Source organism: Theobroma umbraticum, unplaced genomic scaffold, assembly GCF_002168275.2.
Source record: "Theobroma umbraticum cultivar Fairchild unplaced genomic scaffold, ASM216827v3 scaffold_20.0, whole genome shotgun sequence".
NCBI lineage: Eukaryota > Viridiplantae > Streptophyta > Magnoliopsida > Malvales > Malvaceae > Theobroma > Theobroma umbraticum.
In genome coordinates this window covers 381,727-402,017 of record NW_018397266.1, presented here as the reverse complement: position 1 = coordinate 402,017, position 20,291 = coordinate 381,727, and the positions used below count along the sequence as shown (strand labels likewise).

Below are 20,291 nucleotides of genomic sequence, written 5' to 3'. Positions count from 1 at the left end.
GAATTATGAGAACTAATAAGGAATGTCATAAGTAGACACCGAGCCTTGCTTAATGACATATACAGGATATTTGATTAAAGGACCGTATTGCACTAAGAGGCTTATCACTAAAAGGCTTTGTCAAATTCTTTAATTGACTCTTTAACATTTGGGTGGTCATAATGTATTGTTGATGCCACTTATGATCTATAAATATAAATTAATAAGTAAATTGCTATTTGATTATGATTTATATTTATTGCTAACATATTAGAAGCCTAATGGGTCACACACATTAAGTGACATGATTGGTATTAAATAAAGATAATTAATTAAGTTAGTCTTATTTGAAAGAGAGTCAAATAAAGTGAAAAATTAATTAAGTTCACAGAGACTTAATTAAATTAAAATACAACTATTGTATTTAGGGTTACAAATTAGTTTGACTATATAAATATGTTATGTTAGCAAACTAAAAACTAGAAGCCTCCAACCACTTTTCAGTCGTTTCATAAGTTGAGAAAAGAAAAATAGTTTTCTTTGTCTGACAAAAAATAAGATTCGACAAGAATTTTGGTCCTTTTGTTTTAGAAACAAAAATTGTTAGCACAAGTAAAATCTTACTTTGGAGAAAGTCTTATTCAGTCACTATATAGATTACTATTAGAGGCCAAGCACTTGAGTGGCTAAAGATTTAACAAATTCTAAAAGTGAAGAAGCAAAAATTTTTGGATTTAATTAGCTCTTGATTACGATATCTAGAACAAGGTATGTAACTCTTAAACCTATAACTGTTTATAATTTATTTGAAAATTACATAAAAAACACAAATATTGATCTTGTAGGATTTGACTGTTTATCTAATTAAATACTATTTTTATTTTTTTACTGTATTATATTTGAATTTATTGATTGTTTTTCATATTTAAGCATGAGGTCGAATCCCAGCACAATCTTGCTCTCTCTCAAAATAATAAAAATCTATCCATAATCATATGAAAAATATGTACGTGAAAATTACAAACAATTTAAAGTCTTTCTCAAAAAATTTAATTCCACCTTATAGTAATCCAATAAAATATTTTCTCAATAAAATGAGAGAGAGAGAGAGATTTTATTCACCTTGCAAATATGAACTAGATTATAATTTTTATGTTTCAGCCTTAAGGGTTGATCTTGTAAGGTCTCAACCCCCACATAAAAAAGTTTGGATAAAATACTCTACCATTCTTAACTTTTAACTATAATTATATATGGATCCACTAGTTTGCAAAGTGGATACTTCACTCTAATCAATTAAATAAAGTTAACATTTAAACTGAAATGTCTAAAATATTTTTTAAACTTTTTATTTTAAACCTTAGCTTACTAGTTTATCAAGACAATTTGCTTTAAACCTTTTATCAAATTAGCAAAACATCATACAAGTGCATATGGTCAACAACTAATATAGTAGGGAATGAGTTATTGTCTCTATAGGAAATTGTAACTAAATTCTTGCTAATTATTAAAATTTGGCAATCTAATCTTATCTAAAGAAATCTAGTATGAAAATTAATTGAAAATGAAAATTAAAGTAGCAAGCATAAACTAGTAAACTAAGCTAAAAAAAAATTGCAAGTAAATTGAGTTGGATAACAATGGGGAAGCACCTAAGATTATGGTTTCAATTAATACTTCATTTGCACTTAAGATTGACTAATTACCTATTTTTATGGAAAACTAACATTAGCCTAGGATCCTTAAGCATGTATGATTCTCCGTCGAGATATCATACAGTGGTTTAAACCTATAAATTGATTGTATATGGTTAATAGGTGTATATCTACCCTATTAACAAATCGCCCAATTAATTCCTAATTGCAATGATCATATACTATCTAAACCATGATCTTTTTAGACTAACTCTGTTAAGTATTATCTAAAGTCCATACACATCCTATTGGTAATCAATCAATATAATGAGAAATAAGTGTGGATTTGAATAAACACTAAATATTTCACAAAACAAATAATAGTCAATCAAGTATCCAAACTATACATTAATATCTACCATAATCCTAGGAATGAAAGTTTAGTTTAACCTTTCAATAGCTCACAACAAAATTTGAGCAAAACTAAGCATTTATACAAAGAGATTTAGAGAGAGAAAACTAAACTAGTGCGTGAAAACTCAATTTGCTACAGCTTTGTCAAGCTTTTCTTCAAGATTTTTCCTCTTCTTTTCTCCTTGTGGAAAGCTCTTTTTGCCTTTGAAGTTGCTTCTTCAAAGCCTTGAAAAGGCCCTTTTTTCAACTTTAAAATGGCTTACTTTTACCACTCCATGTAGCCTTTTGATTTAAAAGATCAGAGGGTGAAAAAAATTATGTCAGTTGGGGTGTTAGCTCTATAGTTTTGGAAACACGACATTGCAGCGCTCAAGCTTCTACCTTGGGAGTTTGCTAGTTGATTGGGATAGTGTTGTAGCACTGGGAGCCTAGCGCAACAGCGCTATGCTGGTTGTTTCCATGCTTTGTTCTTTCAAGCTACCTAGTGTAAAACTACTACATTCAAGTTATTTCTAACTTGATTTTGACTATACTCATATTAGAACTGGATGAAGTGATAAACATAAAAGTTATAGCACTTCCTCTTAGCTTTCCAATGGTTTAAGAATCAAGTTGATTGGACTTCTGTACCTTGAGTTATGCCTGAAATACCATAACATATTCGGTGAAATCTATACCTAATCAACTTGTACAATTCCTTGCCACTTGATCCCTTCTTTTTTGAGGACCTTACTTAGCCATAATTAAAAATAAGCATTTTTACCATACAAAGAAGCTAAAATAACTTAAAGTAAACTTGCTCAATAATGAGTTAACTAATTAGAGAAAAATGAAGGAAACTACTCAAAATTTTGCCTAAACTCAAAGACTTAGTCATTTTATCACTCAAAATAGGACAAGATAATTCTATATAATAGAGTTATCATCAATCAACAATGTTCCCTACCTCGATCGACCACCCCCAAATTTCTCAAGGAGCACCAGATGTAGTTCTCCCTAGACCACCAAGATCGTTGCTCCTTTTGGAGCACGAAAACAATGCTCCCCAATAGAGCACCAAAATAGTGCTCCTAAAGAGCACTACCGTTTGGGAAGACCCATCTGTGCTCCCTAAGGAGCACGCAAATAATGCTCCCTAAGGAGCACCACGATGGGTGCTCTTCTAGGGATCTCGATTTGGCCGAATCTAACACTTTGCGATCAAATCCGACCATGGGTGGTCAACCATGAAAGAGGTCAACAGTCGGACATAAGATGGAAATTTTTTCTTAAAAAATTATAATTTAGTAATTTTTAAAATCAATAAAAGGTAAAACTATCCTTTTAATAATGTTATGCTATTAAACAAATAAAAATATTAACGATTGATTAATCGCTAAACTTATGTGTTCAACGAAAAATATTTTTTTGAGATGAAGTGCTCAATTTGAAAATTAGTGGATCACATGCAATTACAGTTAAAAGTTGAGGGTGTTAAGTTATTTTACTCAAAGAGTTTCATTGAAATCCTCTTCCCTTTTTTATTTTGTGATTAAAATCACAATGACAGTTAGATAAATAATATTCCAGCAAACTATCTTCTGATGAAATATTGAAAATCTCTATAAATTAATACTTTGGAGATCATAAAAATTTATTAATTAATTAAAATATTATTTAATTGATAAATTAATACTTTATTAATTTATACATTAATTAATACTTTATTAATTTATACATTAATTAATACGATATTTATATAAAATTTTTCTCATAAAATTTAATTTCATTTTATAGCAATCCAATAAAATATTTTCTCAATAATAATAATAATAATAACAAAAGAAATTTTATTTACTTTGAGATCTAAAGTGTTGATCTTTTAAGGTCTCGACCGCTATATAAAAGAGTTTCTTTTAAATTCTCTTCTTTGTTTTATTTTCTCATTAAATTAGAAGTAACTACTAGATAAATTATATTATAATAAACCCATCCTATTATGAAATATCTAAAAAAAAAACCGACTGTAGTGTACTTTGAAATAGACCCCAATGAGCCTTGTAGCGATCTAGACTCAGGATAGCGTATATTTCTGTATGCTTTGCGTGTTAGCTAAGCAATGTTTGTAATAGCTTAAGTGACAAGGACAATTTACCAGTTGTAGTGGGAGTTGGCGATGACTTTGGGAAGACTTCCTGCCTATATATTTTTGTATCAGAATTGAACCAAATTGTGAATTGATATCTGGTTTTTGGTAAGCATTTCTTCCTCTTTGTTTTCTCTGCAAACTTTGCTTAGTTCTTTGTGTGTTTAGTTCTTGGTTGCAGTCTCTTGCTATGGGTAGCAATGAAAACCCGGACAGAAGGCGCAACGGTACTGATGGAACAGAAAATGGTGATCAGACTCTGAGGACCGAGGCCTCACAGTCGAAGACGTTAGCGGCAGGTTTAGCTGCGGGAGGGGCGATTCTTGTAGGCTGCTTAATAGCTGGTTTGGTAAGTTCTGGAGCTTCAAGCAGCAAGAAAACTATGAAAGCTCCAGGAAGGAATCATCGCATTTACAGGGACGACTTTGAAGCTGATACCGCAAGCTATTTTCGTGATTTGCACAAACGAAATGGCTGAGAAGATGGAGATCCTGACAGGTTGGAATAATAACTTCGTTTTCAAATGTCTGTGACATTTCTAGATGTCTTTCTAAAAGCTTAAATGTAAGAGAGTCCACAGCTTGTTCAGTGTCTCGTGTGTGTGTCCTGTTAGTCCTTTCTATTTTGCAATGTTGAACCTGTGTAAATTTACAGATTGCAAGTTCCTTTCCGAATTGTCGTGTTTAATGTATTGTTTAAGGTGAAAAAGCAACTCCTGATCCTCCTTGTTTAAGCTAAACGAAATCCTTTTTGCAAGTGTTACAAACAAAAGAATCAAACCTTTCATTCATTTAATAATAATTCCATGTACAGAAAGTTTAAAATAATAGTATGAGATTCTATTTATCTCTTTTCATGCCAAGAATCTTGCTGTGTCTCAAAATAATAAAAATCTATCCATAATCATACGACTATATTAGAAAAAAAAACCCACTCCTTAGAGGCTATTTGTATTTATAAAACCAGCCTAAATAACTTGCACGCTATTCACCAAAATAAATATATCTTTCAGTTATAAAACCCAAAATATAATCTATTTGATACGATCAAACACTAAACCTAATGACAAACAAATAACAATGCTAAACTTTTAAAAGAATGAATAAAACAAAACCAAACAGCCCACCTTCCGCCAATCCATGAAGAATATGTACGTGAATTTCTCAGGAGCACCAGATTTATTCCTCCCAAAACCACCGAGATCGGTACTCCTCAGGATAGCACTACAACGGTGCTCCCCAGGAGAGCATCACTGTCTGGGAGCACGTGACCGATGCTCCCTCCTTTGAGGATCTTGATCTAGCGACACTTTCCGATCAAATCCGGCTATGGGGTGATAAATCGTGAAGTGGTCAACAATCGAAGGTAAGATGATTTTTTTTTTTGAAAAATTATAATTTTATAATTTTTAAAATTAATAAAAGTTTCAATTATTTTTTTAATAATATTACCTATTAATTAATGGTTAAATTTAAATATTTAATAAAAAATATTCTTTTGAAGGGAAGTGTTTATAACTTATAAATTGTGTGTAATTATAATTAAAAATTGAAAGTATTAAAATACTTTATTCAAAAAGTTACTTTTGAATTCTCTTTTAGATTTTTTTTTTATTTTTAGATCCTCTTTTCGATTTTATTTTATGATTAAAATTATATTGACGGTTAAATAAAAAATATTTCAGCAAACATCTTCATATGAAATATAGTAAAATCTTTATAAATTAATACTTTTGAAATCATAAAAATTTATTAATTAATTAAAATATTATTTAATTAATAAAATATTTATATAAAATTTTTCTTATAAAATTTAATTTCACTTTATAACAATCCAATAAAATATTTTTTCAATAATAATAATAATAATAATAAAAGAGATTTTATTCACCTTGAAATCTAAAAAGTTGATTTTACAAAGTCTCAACTCTTACACAAAAGAGATTCTTTTTTAATCTTCCTCGTTTTATTTTTGATTAAAACGGAAGTAATTGCTAGATAAATAATATTCCAATAAACCCATCCTATTATGAAATCTGTAAAAAAAATACTCTACGATACCATGAAATAGACCCCAATGGGCCTTGGAACCATGTAGATTAGTGATAGCTTATATTTCTTTATGCTATGCGTGTTAGCTAAGCAATTTTTGTAATATTTTAGGTGACGAGGACACTTAATCGGAGTTGTAGTGGGGGTGGTTGATGACTTTGGGAACACTGCCTGCTTATATCTTTCTGTATCAGAAGTGAACCAAATTGTGAATTGATATCTGGTTCTTGGCAAGCATTTCTTCCTCTTTGTTTTCTCTGCAAACTTTGCTTAGTTCTTTTTGTATATAGTTCTTGATTGCAGACTGATTCTGCTGCAACCCTTTGAGCAGTATTCTGTGAGTGTGAGTGTGAGTGCTGCTACACTTCCAACAGAGATGAAAGCGGCAGATTTAGCTGTGGCAGGGGTGATTCTTGTGTGCTGTTTCATTTGTTTGGTCATTTTTGGAGGTTCAAGCGGCAAGAAAACTATGAAAGCTCCAGGAAGGAATCATCTCATTTACAGGGACGACTTTACCAGGAATCCCAAAGGCTATTTTCGTGATTTGCGCAAACGAGAGGGGTGAGAAGGCAAGTCTAACAGATCGGAATAAGGACCCCATTTCCATTTGTTTCACTTTTCTAAATGGCTTCTGCGAAAGTTCAATCATCAGAGAGTTCCCAGGATTTTCTATATTACCGGTATCTCTGTTTGTCCTTTTAACTTAGCTGTGTTGAACCTGTGAAATTTACGTATTGCAAGCTCCTTTTCTTTTATTTAAGGTCGAAATGCATTTGGATATAAAGTGATACGCAGGAAACAGATTCTACAAAATCAGTAATGATCTAAACTTAAAACCCAAAAAGTGATGCTTGACAATAGGCCAACATTCATGAAGCATGACTAGCTTCTCATTCATTGGTCACTGAACAATCTCAAGTTTGCACAAAATTTGCATTCAGCGAATTTCACAGGGCTTCATGTTCTTGCCCTGTGGAAATGGGAATGAATACAAAATAAATGGGTATCCTCAGGGTATATATTGAATGAACACGGCTTATAGGCCAATCCTACCAAAAGGATAAACAACACTATCAAGAATCCAAAATTCTATTTTACACATCTTTAAAATGAGGAAATCCAACGAACACTAGCATTTAAAGTTAGCTTCATCTCCTTCTCTTCCTGCCTTTACCTAATTGTCCTGATTTAAAGGCATGTTCCTGTTCTTGGAGAAAAGCTATTGCCCTTCCATAGTTGGCCGCTCTCTCTTTTTCCTGTAATGCCTTGTCTTTTTGCTTTACCTCATACAAGAAATAATTGTCCTTACGCAGCTCACGAGCTGCACCTTTAGCTTCACGTTTTATGAGTTTTTGCAACTTTCTTCTCTCTGCTCGTTCTCGATCTGGATCATAGTCTCTACCTTTAACAAAGCTGCAGAATAACATGACCATTAGATAAAATTACTCGTATAGACCGCAAATAGCACCACTGAATACTATGATCGTCAAGAAACAGGGAGGTAAAAAGATAAAAAAGTGATTAAAAATGAAATAGAAAATAAAATGTAATTTACTTCTCCTCAAATTTTGGATTAAGTAATTTGATAGGCACTGGCTTCTGCTTCCGTATCTGAAGTGGTCTCCGCAGCCTATGAGCTTCATCAGCTTTCTGCTTAATGAGTTGAGCAACATCATTAAATTTATCTTCCAGTGCTTCTGGTATGTGTTTCTGCTGTGAAACTTCAAGTAACAAAGTTGCAATTGGCAAGAAAATTTCAGGGAAGGAATTCAATCCATCATAGATCTCAACAAAACCTCGCAGAGTTTCAATCACAGTCACCAGTGCACTAGCCCTGAACATGAAAATTTACTAGTTACCCAACTGCACTATAAAACCCAACAGGGGGCATTCGAAACCTAACCAACCAAGCAAATTGATGAAATAGACAAACCTAACAACAAACTAGCGCAATCCAACTCATCATCATTAATCAAAAACAACAGTGAAAAACGCAGCAATTGCTGACCTGAAATTATCAGAGCTGAAAAATGAAGAGTCATCTGGCATATCCATTACCATGAGAAAATTCAGAGGATTAATCTCATCCACAAAATCATGTATACGCAACAGGGGCCTTAGTGCTTTCAGGCCCATAAGATTATAAAAATCCTACAAAAGAAATGCCACAAAATTGAACAACTTTAGTCTGATAATTTATTACATTGTTTGATTATTATATTATTATTTTTATTCTGTTACAAACTTAGAAATCTCATAATGGGAGAAATCAGATAAGTAAAACGTCATATTGACGCAAAAATCAATGCCAAAATCAACCAATGGACTAAGGCAACATACAAATTCTTTTCTTTTTCTTTCATTAATAACTATTTGGATGGAGGGAATCATGCAAGTTAAGCATCAAATTAATCCCAATATCAGATGAAATGCAACAAGGCATCATAGAATTTTTCTATTTTCCCTTCATTTCTTCTTTTTTTTGTTGAATTTATTTATTATAAGGTGCTACCATGCATAATACCTGACAATCTTGCTCTGGTGCTAGTTTTTGGTCCGTAGCTGCCATCAGCAGAGTTCGGAGGAACATTATAGCTTCTGGACAGAACTTTCGAGACTGTTTGGTAACCTACGAGTCCAAAAATTGATCATGTCAATAAACTGCAGCTACAAGTCAAAAAGAAAAAGGGGTGGCCAGACAAAATTACAACAATTTGTTATCAATACATGGTACATTGGTAAAACATCGGATACCATTCTCCAACAAAACAGGATAGAAGATAAAGTGTAAAAGGTAAACAAGGACATACCATGAGAACCATGGAGCATAAAAAAGAACCAATAGCAACATCCCGGCCCGATATAATGGGACAACGCATCAGATACTCGCACATTAATAATATTGCTGGAGTCATGACTGCATGACGAAAGTCAGAGCATGGGAAAACCATGGACCATAACCTCAAGAGAAACAAGGTTTTCAAGGTAGGCCAACATCCATTTTCTGCAAAGTAATAAAAAATTCATTTCATAAGGAATCTGCAAAAGACTAAGCTGGAGATAATAACATTGGAAGGACCACTGACTCAAAGATTCAAGCCACCACGAACCTTGGTTCTTGAGAGCCTCACAAAATTGTGTGCGAGTTTGTAAGATTCGTTGACGAGCACATATTGCAGAGAAATATGGGATCTCCATACTCACCTCCATTAGCGGCTTGACGAGCAAATTCAATAACTCAAAATTCAAGGGCTTCTTATTCGCTAACACAGCAAAATATTGCAAGAGAACACCATAAAATACCTGGTAAATAGCAGATAAATCAGTTTTATATGAATGGTGGCAATCAATATAATATTAGCAAACCAAAATGCTCAGTAACTATTCAAATATAAGAGTCATTAGACTTAGATTTAGCTCATTGGTTGGTGCATAATCGCACTGCCTAAAGAGCAGGGCTCGAATCCCCCCTCCCCCAATGAAAAAAAAAAAAACTTAGATTTAGACAAAATAATAATAACAATAATAATAATAAAAACAACAAAAGCTTCCAACAAAATGATTCAACATTTTTGTGAATTTAATCCTTCAAAATGAAAAAAGTCTAAAAAGATAACCGGATACTTACTTGGTGAGAATTTGCAACATCAATACATGCACAAGTTTTCCCACACAAACAAACTCACACAAAGCAAGGAAGAGAAACAAGCAGCACACTTACTTGCATTTTCTTCCGATTTTCTGCAGCAAGCTTAATTGCATTGCTTGCCCGAATTCGATTGATAATCACAATAACATTGCCATTAGAACAATTCTCCAATAAAGAAGACAGTTCCTCTAAGCTCCTTGGAGCTTCAAATATAAAGGGAATGTCTGATTTCATTGAAGTACGTTTGATGCTTGGTTTAATTTTTTTTGCATCCACAGACTCTCCATTGTGTTTCTTAAGTTCAGTTTTATTTGACATGTTACAACCTTTTTGCTCCACATCTTCTTCATCACCAACGGCATCATCATGTTCTTGCTCCTCTTCATCCTCATCCAAATCTGTACCAAGATTGTCATCATCACTCTGCTCCCAATCCTTCAGAGATAGAGTTCTTTCACGTTCATCATCATCATCTTCTTCAGATCCTTCATCCTCACCAGTATGTTTAGCACTTTCTGAATCTTCAGAAGCATCCTCGTCTTCATCCTCAGAATCATCTGCATCCTTTCTTTCAAGAATCTCATCAAGCCAGCCCTTTTTACTCCCAGGCTCCTCGTCAAGTGCAAAGGAATCACCAAGATCATCTCCTGAGATAGCCCTTGGCCTCTGTGAAGAATCTTTCTCAACATTTTCACCATCTTCATCACTAGAGTAATCCGTTGCTAACATCCTCTTCAGACGCTCTTCCTGAAATTTGTGGATTTCCAGATATTAAGCATTTGCGTCATAACGTAGAGGCCAACATATTGCTACTGTTATCATCAAAATAACAACAACAACCCCAACAACAACAATAAGAATAATAATAATAAAGTTATCATGTCAAATAAAAATCTTATAAATTCATAGAGACTTTTAAATAACAATCTTATTCCCAAGCAATAGACAATAAGAACTCTACCAACTCGTATAAATTATTTATGATTCCAAAGGAAACAGCAAATCACTTATAAACATGTATATCTCGGGTTTAGAGATAAAAAATAGAGAAAAAAATTATCGTTCATAAGTTTATGGACCAAAAAAGTCATACCATAACAGTTCCGTAATAAATATATTGGTTTATAATGAAAAGACACCATGTTGTGCATCCAAGGTAACTTGAAATTTCTTAATAGTAATTACATTGGCTGTTCCAGCTATTGTAGATAATAACTGCTTCTGTGAATTTCCATCTCATAGAATACCTCAATGAATTGTAACAGCTCATGACTTTAGCTAAATGTAACAGCATCTTCAAATAATATTAAACCATGCAAAAGCATATACAACCAAAACAATTAGTTGAGCATGGAACACATATACCTCTAATCGCTCCAGTCGCTCCCTCTCCTCTTGTGCAATCTCCTCAGGTGTCTTTGTCCTGTCAGAAGGGTGAGCACGAATTTCCAACACCATCTCATTGACAAGTTTATCATATGAATCAGGTTGTTCCTGTGAAAGAAAGTTAAAAAAAATTTAATGCTTATTTTGATTATGCATCAAGATGTGCCTGTATTTGAAAATTTTAACAACAGAACTTCAGTTTCAGTCATAATTATGGTAATAGAGCTTTCTCTTCTTCATTAATGCCATAAAAGCCTTCTTCCTTAATAATAAAACCAGTGGTCTAAATGCACCTTCTTGTCATTATACTTCTTAATCATTGAGGAAATATGGCACGCTAAAGTAAGATTTCAGAAAACAACATAAGTAAATAAATGAAGACAGAACTTTGCTTTTGACCAGAGTGCTCATCCGGTATGGCTAGTTTAATAAAACCCCACCTGGAACCATCATAACTCTGTACCTGCTTATAAGTTTCTGCTCTCTGAGTAACTGGGAACTCTTCCTCGTTCAAATGCTCATTTGGAACACCCTTGTTGACAAGAGCTTTCAAGGCATTCATCTTGCCTGGTTCAGTCATAGACAATAAAACCCGGGACTGCACTAAAGATGTGAAGTTCTTATCTAATTCTTCCATCAACTGCTCATTTTCATCTTTATCTTTTGCCTTTTGTGCCTGGTAAGAAATAAGAAAAAAAAAATTAGAGACCAGATGTCAAGAACAGTCTGGAAATTAACAGAGCTAACATTTTGATGCATACAAATTTTTACCTTGAAATACTTGCTCTTCAAAATAACCTCCTCCATTATTTCCTTCTTGCTTTTGTGCTTCTGCTGCATGAAAAGTCACAAATTTAAGTCACTTTTAAGGCATCATCTAACACCACATCACAAAATCATGCCCAATGATAAATGCACGAGTATCCAACTGCCACTGGAGCACACAGAGAGAGAGAGAGAGAGAGAGTATCATGTATGCATGCACAGCCACTTCCACTGTAACTTCTATCGCTTCATCATTGTGGAGAATAGCAATTGAAATGGATCACCTTTAAGAGCTCAACCTCAGAAAACTCCAGCATTCTGATTATGAAAGGAGAAATTACCCAAGCAAGCTCATGTTTTTCATATCGCATTACTACAAATGTTATGACAAAACATGAATACTAAAAGGCACGGGAAAAGGGATTCTTTAGCAGCTAAAAGTGAAGGATAGTAATCAATTCATATGTGACTTGAATTATTTTGCATGAATTTAAACATCATTTAATTGTAGTAGATAACCCACAGAACGGAAAAGACCAGAGGACCCAAAGAATATCATTTTGGACTAGCAAAACACCAATATTCTGATTCTGCAACATGCCAGAATCAATAACTAAAGGTTAACGCCTGATCAAACAGCTAACCAAGATGTTAGACTGAAAATGAACTAGCATTTGAAATATATGCCTTTAAATGATCTATATGCCAATTTGATCTTAATGAAAAAGCATTTCCGAGCTGATCATCAAACACAAATACAAACAAGTGTTTCTTAATAAAACAGAATAGGTCTTACATTTTCCTCTCCTTCTACCAAACCCCTTTCTGACGGATCCTGTGCACCATGAGAGTTAAGTTGCTTTAAGATGGCTGATCGTTCTACAAGGAAGGAAAAATCATCAATGCCGTTAACATATTCTCAAGGAAACAGTAAAAGAGAGAAAAGGCACACTACAGGGAAATAAATATCTGAAGAGAAACTTATAAGGAAATTATTCAATATAATTTTATATATAAAGAATAAAATAAGTGCATAAAACTGAAAATGGAACTTCCACCAGAAATACACAGAAGTTACATCAGAATTAAAATAAAACAAAAGCAGAACTGAGGAGATGACAACTCATACTAAACTAAACTACTGTGATTGCATGCATCAATACCAAATAATAGATTGAAGTTTATCAATACCAGCAACCAAGTTGTCAAAATTATTTTTCTGTCCCAATGAGATTCAACTGCATGATAAGCATATATAAAGAAGAATATAATGTCCTTGCTGTAGACTGTAGTCTTACAGACAAACAGTGGGAACTGAAGCCACTTTTATGCAATGTTTATATGCAAAAGCTACTAGCGAAAGGTCACACAATGTCCAAACAAATGAAACACTAATTAGGAATTCGGGATTATCAGTATACAAATTATAAATTCATTGTCATAATGAAAAGCAGAAGAGAAGTCTTACTGTTAGTTGCTCCTCCTCCATCATCATTATCATCATCAGACAGAATTTCATCGTCAAAATCATCCCTCTCTGGGAGGGAACCAAAACCTGGAGCATCAAAGTCGTCGTCTTCTCCATCTGATAAATTGAACTTGCTCTTCTTGCCGAATTTCAACTGTGGAACCAAAAAGAGAGAAAAGAAAAAGAAAAAAAGTAAAATATCAGAATTACATACACTTAACCTCAAAAAATAGCTATTTTTCCCAACTGTGCATATAATAGTAACCAAGAAAGCACATGCAAACACATATAAGACATCATACTAACAAAACAAAAGCTAAAGTCAATAAAGTCAAGTACTAGTAAGGTTTATTCAATATTTTATTTTAAAAAGAACCACAAATCTGTTATCAATAAAGGAATTCTTCCAGCTTCCGTTCTTCCTAATGTTCAGGCAATGCCCAATTCACTAAAATTTATATTCCAGTTTCAGCAGGACCACCTTGATGTAAATTATGATGCATTACCAAAATGGGAATTAATAGTAAACCATAACCAAAAAGCTTTAAAATGTCACCAACTCCAAAGAAAAAAAAAGCAAAATTTATAAACCTCAATAACCATATGAAAGTTTCTAAAAGCTCCCGCTTAACAAGTGAAAACATACACTCCATAAAACAGCAACCACTTGTTTTTCTTTTTACTACAATTTCTCAGCAACCAAGCAGTTAAAAGAACTAAAGAGAACCCATTTAAAAAAAAAAACCAACCTGACGCTGACGTTGAGATCGCATAATACCCTTTTCAAACTCTCCCAACTCATCATTTTGCTCCCCAATTCTCTTATCTACAAAAACAGAAGACTTTGTACTTTGCTCGTACTCTTTCAACAGCGTTTTCTTCCTCTGAAACAAACCCAAAAAAGCCTCATTAACACACATAACGTATATGGACAAGTTAAAATAGAGAGAAAAAAAGGGGGGGTGTGAATTTCTGGGTTTGAACTTGCCTTTTGGATGGCGAGGGAACGAGAAAGGCCAATTCGGAGTTCTTCCCCCTTGCGTTTCTTGCCAAGTATGTCGAACTTGCGACGGGACCAGATGGTCTCGAAAGGGTTGGATTTTTCAGCTTTGAGCTTCATGGAGATGGCATCGGGACCGGACTTTTTGCTGCCTTTCTTCTTTGCTTTCTTCTTGGTTTTGGCGTTGGTACCCGGATGCTTAGCCATCGGTTGCCTGCGTTTTGCTCTGTGAGAAAGGGCGGTAGTGAAGAAGAACAACAGCGAGGAAACCAAGGAAGAAGGAAAGGGTTTTACTTTCAAGTTCTGGGTTTTGTAGGAGGTTTACTATGGTGGGCTTTGGGTCCAAAATCATCTGAGCCTCTGCTCCCTTACTGGACTGCCGATCCAAATATTAAAATAATTAATACATTTTTAATTTATATTAATAATTAGATTCAGATGGTAAATACATTAACACCAATATCCAAATCTTATTCAACTCATCACAAATCCTAATTACATTATCCAAAATTTACTCAAACTCAATTATAAGATATTTTAATTTTATTTAATTATATTGAATAATTCAACATATACAATGTTTGTAGATTTTCAAAAAAAAAAAAAACCGATGATGCTCTCGTCTCTTATCTTAACCTTTTAATTCTATTTGGAAATGGTAATGAATACTCTATAACAAAATGTTCAACCAGATTATATAAAATTAAGATAACCTATATTCAAGTTTAGAGTGAATTCAGATAATAATTTTAATTCTACACATAAAAATGTGAAATCCTTTATTTGCTATGTTTTTGTTTTTCCTCATGGGCCTTTTTCTGTGGTAGATAGGGTTTAGGGTTTGGTTAGGGGAATCTTGCTAATTTATAAAGGTGCTTGGCTTGCTCCACGCTCAAGGAACAGAGGTCCCAAAAGCTCTGACAAAAACGTCAGACTCATTCATGTTTCTAACCCATAGATGCCCCCGTTCTCCTTGTACATTGCCAGTGCAATGAAAGATGGAAAGGAAAATTGCTTGGGAATCAGTTACAATGCAAGTTTCATGTCGATACAAGTGCAATAAATGAAGTGCGTTTTTAAGCATGCATGATCAATGGTGGACACACTCATGCAACAGCTTCTTAAGTTGTTGCACCAGTTTTATGTGGCTAATCAATGGAAAGCCCTGACTGTGTTGCACCTTGGGGCATGATTAACAATGGGTTTTAAGCTATACCCCTCACTCACTGTCAAATGTTTTCAAAGTCTGTGAATTGTGTTACAGCAGGAAACATGGCCATATATCACAAAGAATTTCACCAATTAATCATATTGAAAACATTTGTAATAGTAAAACCAACTGATAAATTTGCCAGGGTTCAAGCAGAACCATGTGAAAGAAAGGCCAAATTATTGTTATTACAACAATGCATGGTACAGTTATGGTGGTCTTGCAGCTTCAGCAAAGCTGATCACCCAGCATCTCTGCTGCAACAAACGTCGGTGAATTCAAGGAGGATCATCCAAGTGTACGTACCCACCCTGTGTCCTCCCTCTGGTACAAGTTACAAAAACAAAAAGTGGTTGAACCATGTGCTTCTTCCATCCACTGTAGCATCCAGGAGAGACCCAAAAGCGGTCAAGGGACCCCAGTCGTCTTTCCCCTTGAGCCATAATCGCCAGGCCCATACATAACGACACAACACAAACTTTTTCCTACACACACCAAACCCCCTTTTCCTTTTCTTCAATATACTTTAGTACTAGTATTATTTACAAAAACAAACACTAGAAAAATCACATATATTCTGGAGTTAAGATTAGAATCCCTTTTGTTGAAAAAGAGTTTTTGGAGGCCAGTAAAACAATTGACTGCCTAACTTTACGCCAAGAGCCAGAAATCCTTGTGCCGCTTAGTGGTGATCAAGTAGCCTCCAAGTTTTTTGCTTTTCCTTCTTACTGCAACTGCCATGCAACTCGCATTCTGGATACAGTACTCGACTACTCCACCAGTTACACGGTTCCCTGCCCACATCATGATGAGACGCCAAGTCATGGACTTTTTTTTCTGCCCCAAAACCAGGAGTGCCACCCCTTGTCTTTTGGCCTCTTCGACTATTGTTGGACCTTTCTCCTTTCCCTCCACCACTGTTACCTCAACCTGCACCTGTCAGGCCAGAGTCATAGCATTTGCTATGTTACATGGACTCCAGATAAAGGTGACATTAATATATTAATCTCTACTTAACCAATTTACTTATCATTTGAAAATTGAGAACAAGACTAATTAAAAGTGAGAATGAGAATATGCATTACTAGGCAAAAAGTTGAGAATGTCATTATTTTGAGAGATGTTAACAGGAAACTTAAAGGATATGCCCAACCCACCTCAGGTCTCTTCTGCTTGCACATGTTTTTCAGGGAGCAAACCGGTTCAGAAGCCCTTGCAGTTCTGTTCTTGTCGAATTCATTAACCGTAACTGCATTACGTATTTCAACCATATATGGTTAATATGTTTATCTCCTTATACAGTGATTCTAACTAACAATCAAAACTTTTCAGGGTAAATGACAAGAAAATAAAGAGCTCCAACCTTGTTTTGAGGGCTTTGTCACATAAAGAAGAATAATTGTGTCCTGACACTGGACGGTGTGAGAGAGTGCCCATTGTATTGCTCCCTTGGCTTCAATGCTGGAATCAACCACAATCATGATTTTCCTTCCAATTACCAACCCTGGTTTTTCTCCATTGCTGGATTTATCTTCTCCAACTTTGCCACAAATTTCAGCCTTTTGATTGGCTGTAGCAGAATCCACCTTAGGCTTGGCTTGTATTGGAGGGGACCGGACTCTTGCATGAGGCCTAATCCTGTTTAGGCAGAAGCCTGGCAACCTTGTGCCTGTCCTGCCCATCTTCGGATATGGCTACTAAGGTAGACACCAAATAATTATAAGAAGGTAAAGAAGAAGAGAAGAAGAAAGGAACAATTAGGCCCTGCCTGTCGCTGGAAACCAAATATCTAGATGTTGGTTTTGGCCACGGGGTTATTTCTGCTAGCTTTGCTTTTTCTCTCTTTTGCTTTCTTTTGTTTGTTAATCATGATAGCAGGTCTTTGTTTCCCTTTATTTTCCCTTGTGGGGCTATTCCTGAACGTGCCTGTCATGAAGCTGTAGGCCCATCCCTCCTAGACCAGCCGCTAGGCCCCCGGGCATTCTGCCATGTTAGTGGTAATCAAATTATTTAATTATTTGCTTTGCAGTGCCTTTCCAGTTAATATCCAAATTCTCTTATTCTATGGCTAATTGCAAGAATGCAAGGCACTATGTCATGATCATATTATGAACTGGTCTTTCAACTTTTTTTAAGAAGGGCAGGTCCAAAGATAGAATCAAATCAAAAGGCCATGAAAGGCATTGAACCTCCCACTTCAGGTTTGCAGCTCTTAAGGTACAGGTTCCTGTCATAGTATTCAGGACTTCAACAACTGTTCCAATCTCTCTCCATGGCTTCCAACATATCTTTTTAACTTATCTGCAGCACTATCTCTTCTTCTACACTATCAAAGGAAAAATTTTATACCATGTTTCTTGTCTGCCTATTTAAGTTGTGCGGTTGAAAATTGAGCTCAATTTTTTTGTTTTTTAGAGACTATGTTTCATGAATACTATTATAATAATAAATCTAGCAAAGAAATTGCAGCAGCCTCTGTTGAAATCCTCCCACAATAAGTCTGAAAGAGCATGTTCTGAGGTTGTGACAAGGAAATGGCAGCAGCCCATGGCTAAGCATCATGTGCTCTAGAAATTAGATTGATTGACAGCATGTGTAATTGGTTTCTGCTTATCATCACTGTTTCTGGGTCGACATTAACTCTGCAGATTCTCCTCTCGATCGCCTCTCATTATACCCTTATCATGCAAAAGACAGATAAGCTGCTACTTACAACAAATCAAGAACAATGCGAGACAACACACAATATTTGCAAAAATTTCCCAAAAAAAAAACAAAATTTCCACAATCATCATCAGCCTTATAGTGACATATGTGGTGATAAAAATTCTACTGCCGTTAGGTAAGATATAATGGTAATTATGGCTCATTCCTTCCTAGTTAGTATTGTCACCTCTCTCCTGCAATGATCATTCCAAGATTAATATTGATGGTTTAGGGTATGAATATGATCACACTAGAACCCTGTAAAAGATTTTCATTTTGTTTTTCTTTATGATGGTTTTATCTAACGTGAATCGAAAGCTACCAGCTCATCATTTTTAGAATAACATATAATTAACACACAAAGTAAAATACTGTGTTAGAAGTTCTTCGAAACAACATGATTAGCAAAAGCAGAAAAGGGTCAACTACTCAACTCTACAATGCTAATTTGCCCATAAAAAAAAAAAACAAAAGGGTTCTGATGATTTAGAAAGAACAAACAAAGAACATCTTTCTTGCTGCATTACTCTGTTAAAAGTAAGGTCAAATAGGTGAGAGGTCCTTTCCAAAATTTGTCCTAACTTTAATTTGTCATTTCCATGAAAGGTTTTTTACCACTTTAATCACCCCCCATGTCTCTCACCTTGTCGCCAATCTATCAGTTAACATTTCTCCACCTGCTGTCTCTTGTCTCTCTGACTCTCGATTAGTGTATAGAATAATTATCTGTTGACATCTTACGTTAATAATTGAACGTCATCATTCTGAAGACATCGAGATTGTTCGGTAAAAAGTACTCCATAGATATGAATCTAATTAAATTGTAATTGAACTTAGTCTCATGAATATTGATCCCTCAACTTTGACCATCAGGCCGCCAGCAGTAAATGTTTACTGTGCCAGACTTTTTACTTTGGATCCCCCTGTTGGTGTATGAGTAATCTCAAAGTGTCATGTGTAAAAAGTTGCAATAGTAGATGGAGTAATTTTATTAAAATTTCAAGAGTTTAGCATCAAAGACAAAAAAATTTCTTCAGGAAAATAATGTAATTAGTTTCTGTATTATATCAAAATAATAGATTTAGTCTGTTTATAATAATTGAATCTTTATATTTTTTAAAAATGACACTGTTAGTCTAACATGTTAAAAATTTTCTGTTATCTTTATTGATATGGTGTTTGATTGAGTAGACGTGATTTTTTTATTTTTTGTTGATATGATATTGAATATAATGATATTAATGCCGCATTTTAAGAATGATGTAATAGTAGTGTCACGACCAAGTACCGATGTTGATTTTATAAGTGTAGATATGAAATTATTCAAATATGAGCTAATGGTTTTAAATATGATTGAAAAATAAACAAATTAAAAATATGAATAACTATTTCGGATTTAGGAGAAGAGTATTATGAGATAGAGAAAAACTAAATTTATGTACTTTATAATTTAAAGTAACGAAAAGAATATTATGAAATAAATAAAAAAAATGTCAGATTATTATTAACAGATCATCACATTTAATATTACATCAATAAAAAAGATACCATATCAATATAAATAATAAAAAATTTTAATATTGTTAATAATTTGATTAACATAATCAATTTTAAAAAATAAAAAAACTCAAATTTAATAAATTATTATATAAAAACTAAATCCATAAAAAAAAAACTAATTATATAATTTAACCAAAATTTTTCATGGTATTCATGGAAGGGACTTACTATATATAGTGGGTTTAAGCCTTTTTATCTTTTTATTCAATTTGATTTGACAGTCTCTCTCATTTTATATTTATCCATTTACCCTTCTTCATATTGTTACTCTTAGTAAATCACCTAGCCTCTTATGAGTTGGGCCTTCGGACCTAATTAAAAAAAAAAAAGCAAGTCAACTCAAG

General features: G+C 34.0%; 2 protein-coding genes across 3 annotated transcripts; both read right to left on the bottom strand.

Annotated features, from left to right (window-relative positions):
- Positions 1 to 7,071: 7,071 nt before the first annotated feature.
- LOC110423357 (nucleolar-like protein) lies at positions 7,072 to 14,747 on the bottom strand. 2 transcript variants are annotated; one of them, XM_021437571.2, is made up of 14 exons: positions 14,460 to 14,747; positions 14,221 to 14,355; positions 13,472 to 13,625; positions 12,800 to 12,882; positions 12,010 to 12,072; positions 11,702 to 11,914; positions 11,218 to 11,346; positions 9,925 to 10,599; positions 9,314 to 9,506; positions 9,014 to 9,207; positions 8,728 to 8,832; positions 8,212 to 8,354; positions 7,759 to 8,037; positions 7,072 to 7,616 (listed from the first exon to the last, which is right to left on the bottom strand). In XM_021437571.2, the coding sequence occupies exons 1-14, from the start codon at positions 14,676 to 14,678 to the stop codon at positions 7,352 to 7,354; spliced, it is 2,850 nt and encodes a 949-aa protein (XP_021293246.1). In that variant the 5' UTR covers positions 14,679 to 14,747; the 3' UTR covers positions 7,072 to 7,351. The 2 variants fall into 2 exon arrangements, with proteins under 2 accessions (XP_021293246.1, XP_021293247.1); XM_021437572.2 differs by having other exon boundaries at positions 12,010 to 12,069.
- A 1,097-nt stretch (positions 14,748 to 15,844) lies between these two features.
- On the bottom strand, positions 15,845 to 17,537 carry LOC110423306 (uncharacterized). The gene is made up of 3 exons (XM_021437494.1): positions 17,045 to 17,537; positions 16,839 to 16,930; positions 15,845 to 16,617 (listed from the first exon to the last, which is right to left on the bottom strand). Exons 1-3 carry the CDS (start codon positions 17,361 to 17,363, stop codon positions 16,333 to 16,335), a joined length of 696 nt encoding a protein of 231 aa, XP_021293169.1. The 5' UTR covers positions 17,364 to 17,537; the 3' UTR covers positions 15,845 to 16,332.
- Positions 17,538 to 20,291: the final 2,754 nt, after the last annotated feature.

Coding starts and splice junctions, on each gene's coding strand:
- LOC110423306 (XM_021437494.1), bottom strand. CDS start 17,363: ATGGGCAGGACAGGCACAAGGTTGCCAGGCTTCTGCCTAAACAGGATT. Junction 16,931..17,044: donor GACAAAGCCCTCAAAACAAG/GTTGGAGCTCTT, acceptor TACGTAATGCAG/TTACGGTTAATGAATTCGAC. Junction 16,618..16,838: donor GCAAGCAGAAGAGACCTGAG/GTGGGTTGGGCA, acceptor CTGGCCTGACAG/GTGCAGGTTGAGGTAACAGT.
- LOC110423357 (XM_021437571.2), bottom strand. CDS start 14,678: ATGGCTAAGCATCCGGGTACCAACGCCAAAACCAAGAAGAAAGCAAAG. Junction 14,356..14,459: donor GTTCCCTCGCCATCCAAAAG/GCAAGTTCAAAC, acceptor GGTTTGTTTCAG/AGGAAGAAAACGCTGTTGAA. Junction 10,600..11,217: donor AGCGACTGGAGCGATTAGAG/GTATATGTGTTC, acceptor CACAAATTTCAG/GAAGAGCGTCTGAAGAGGAT.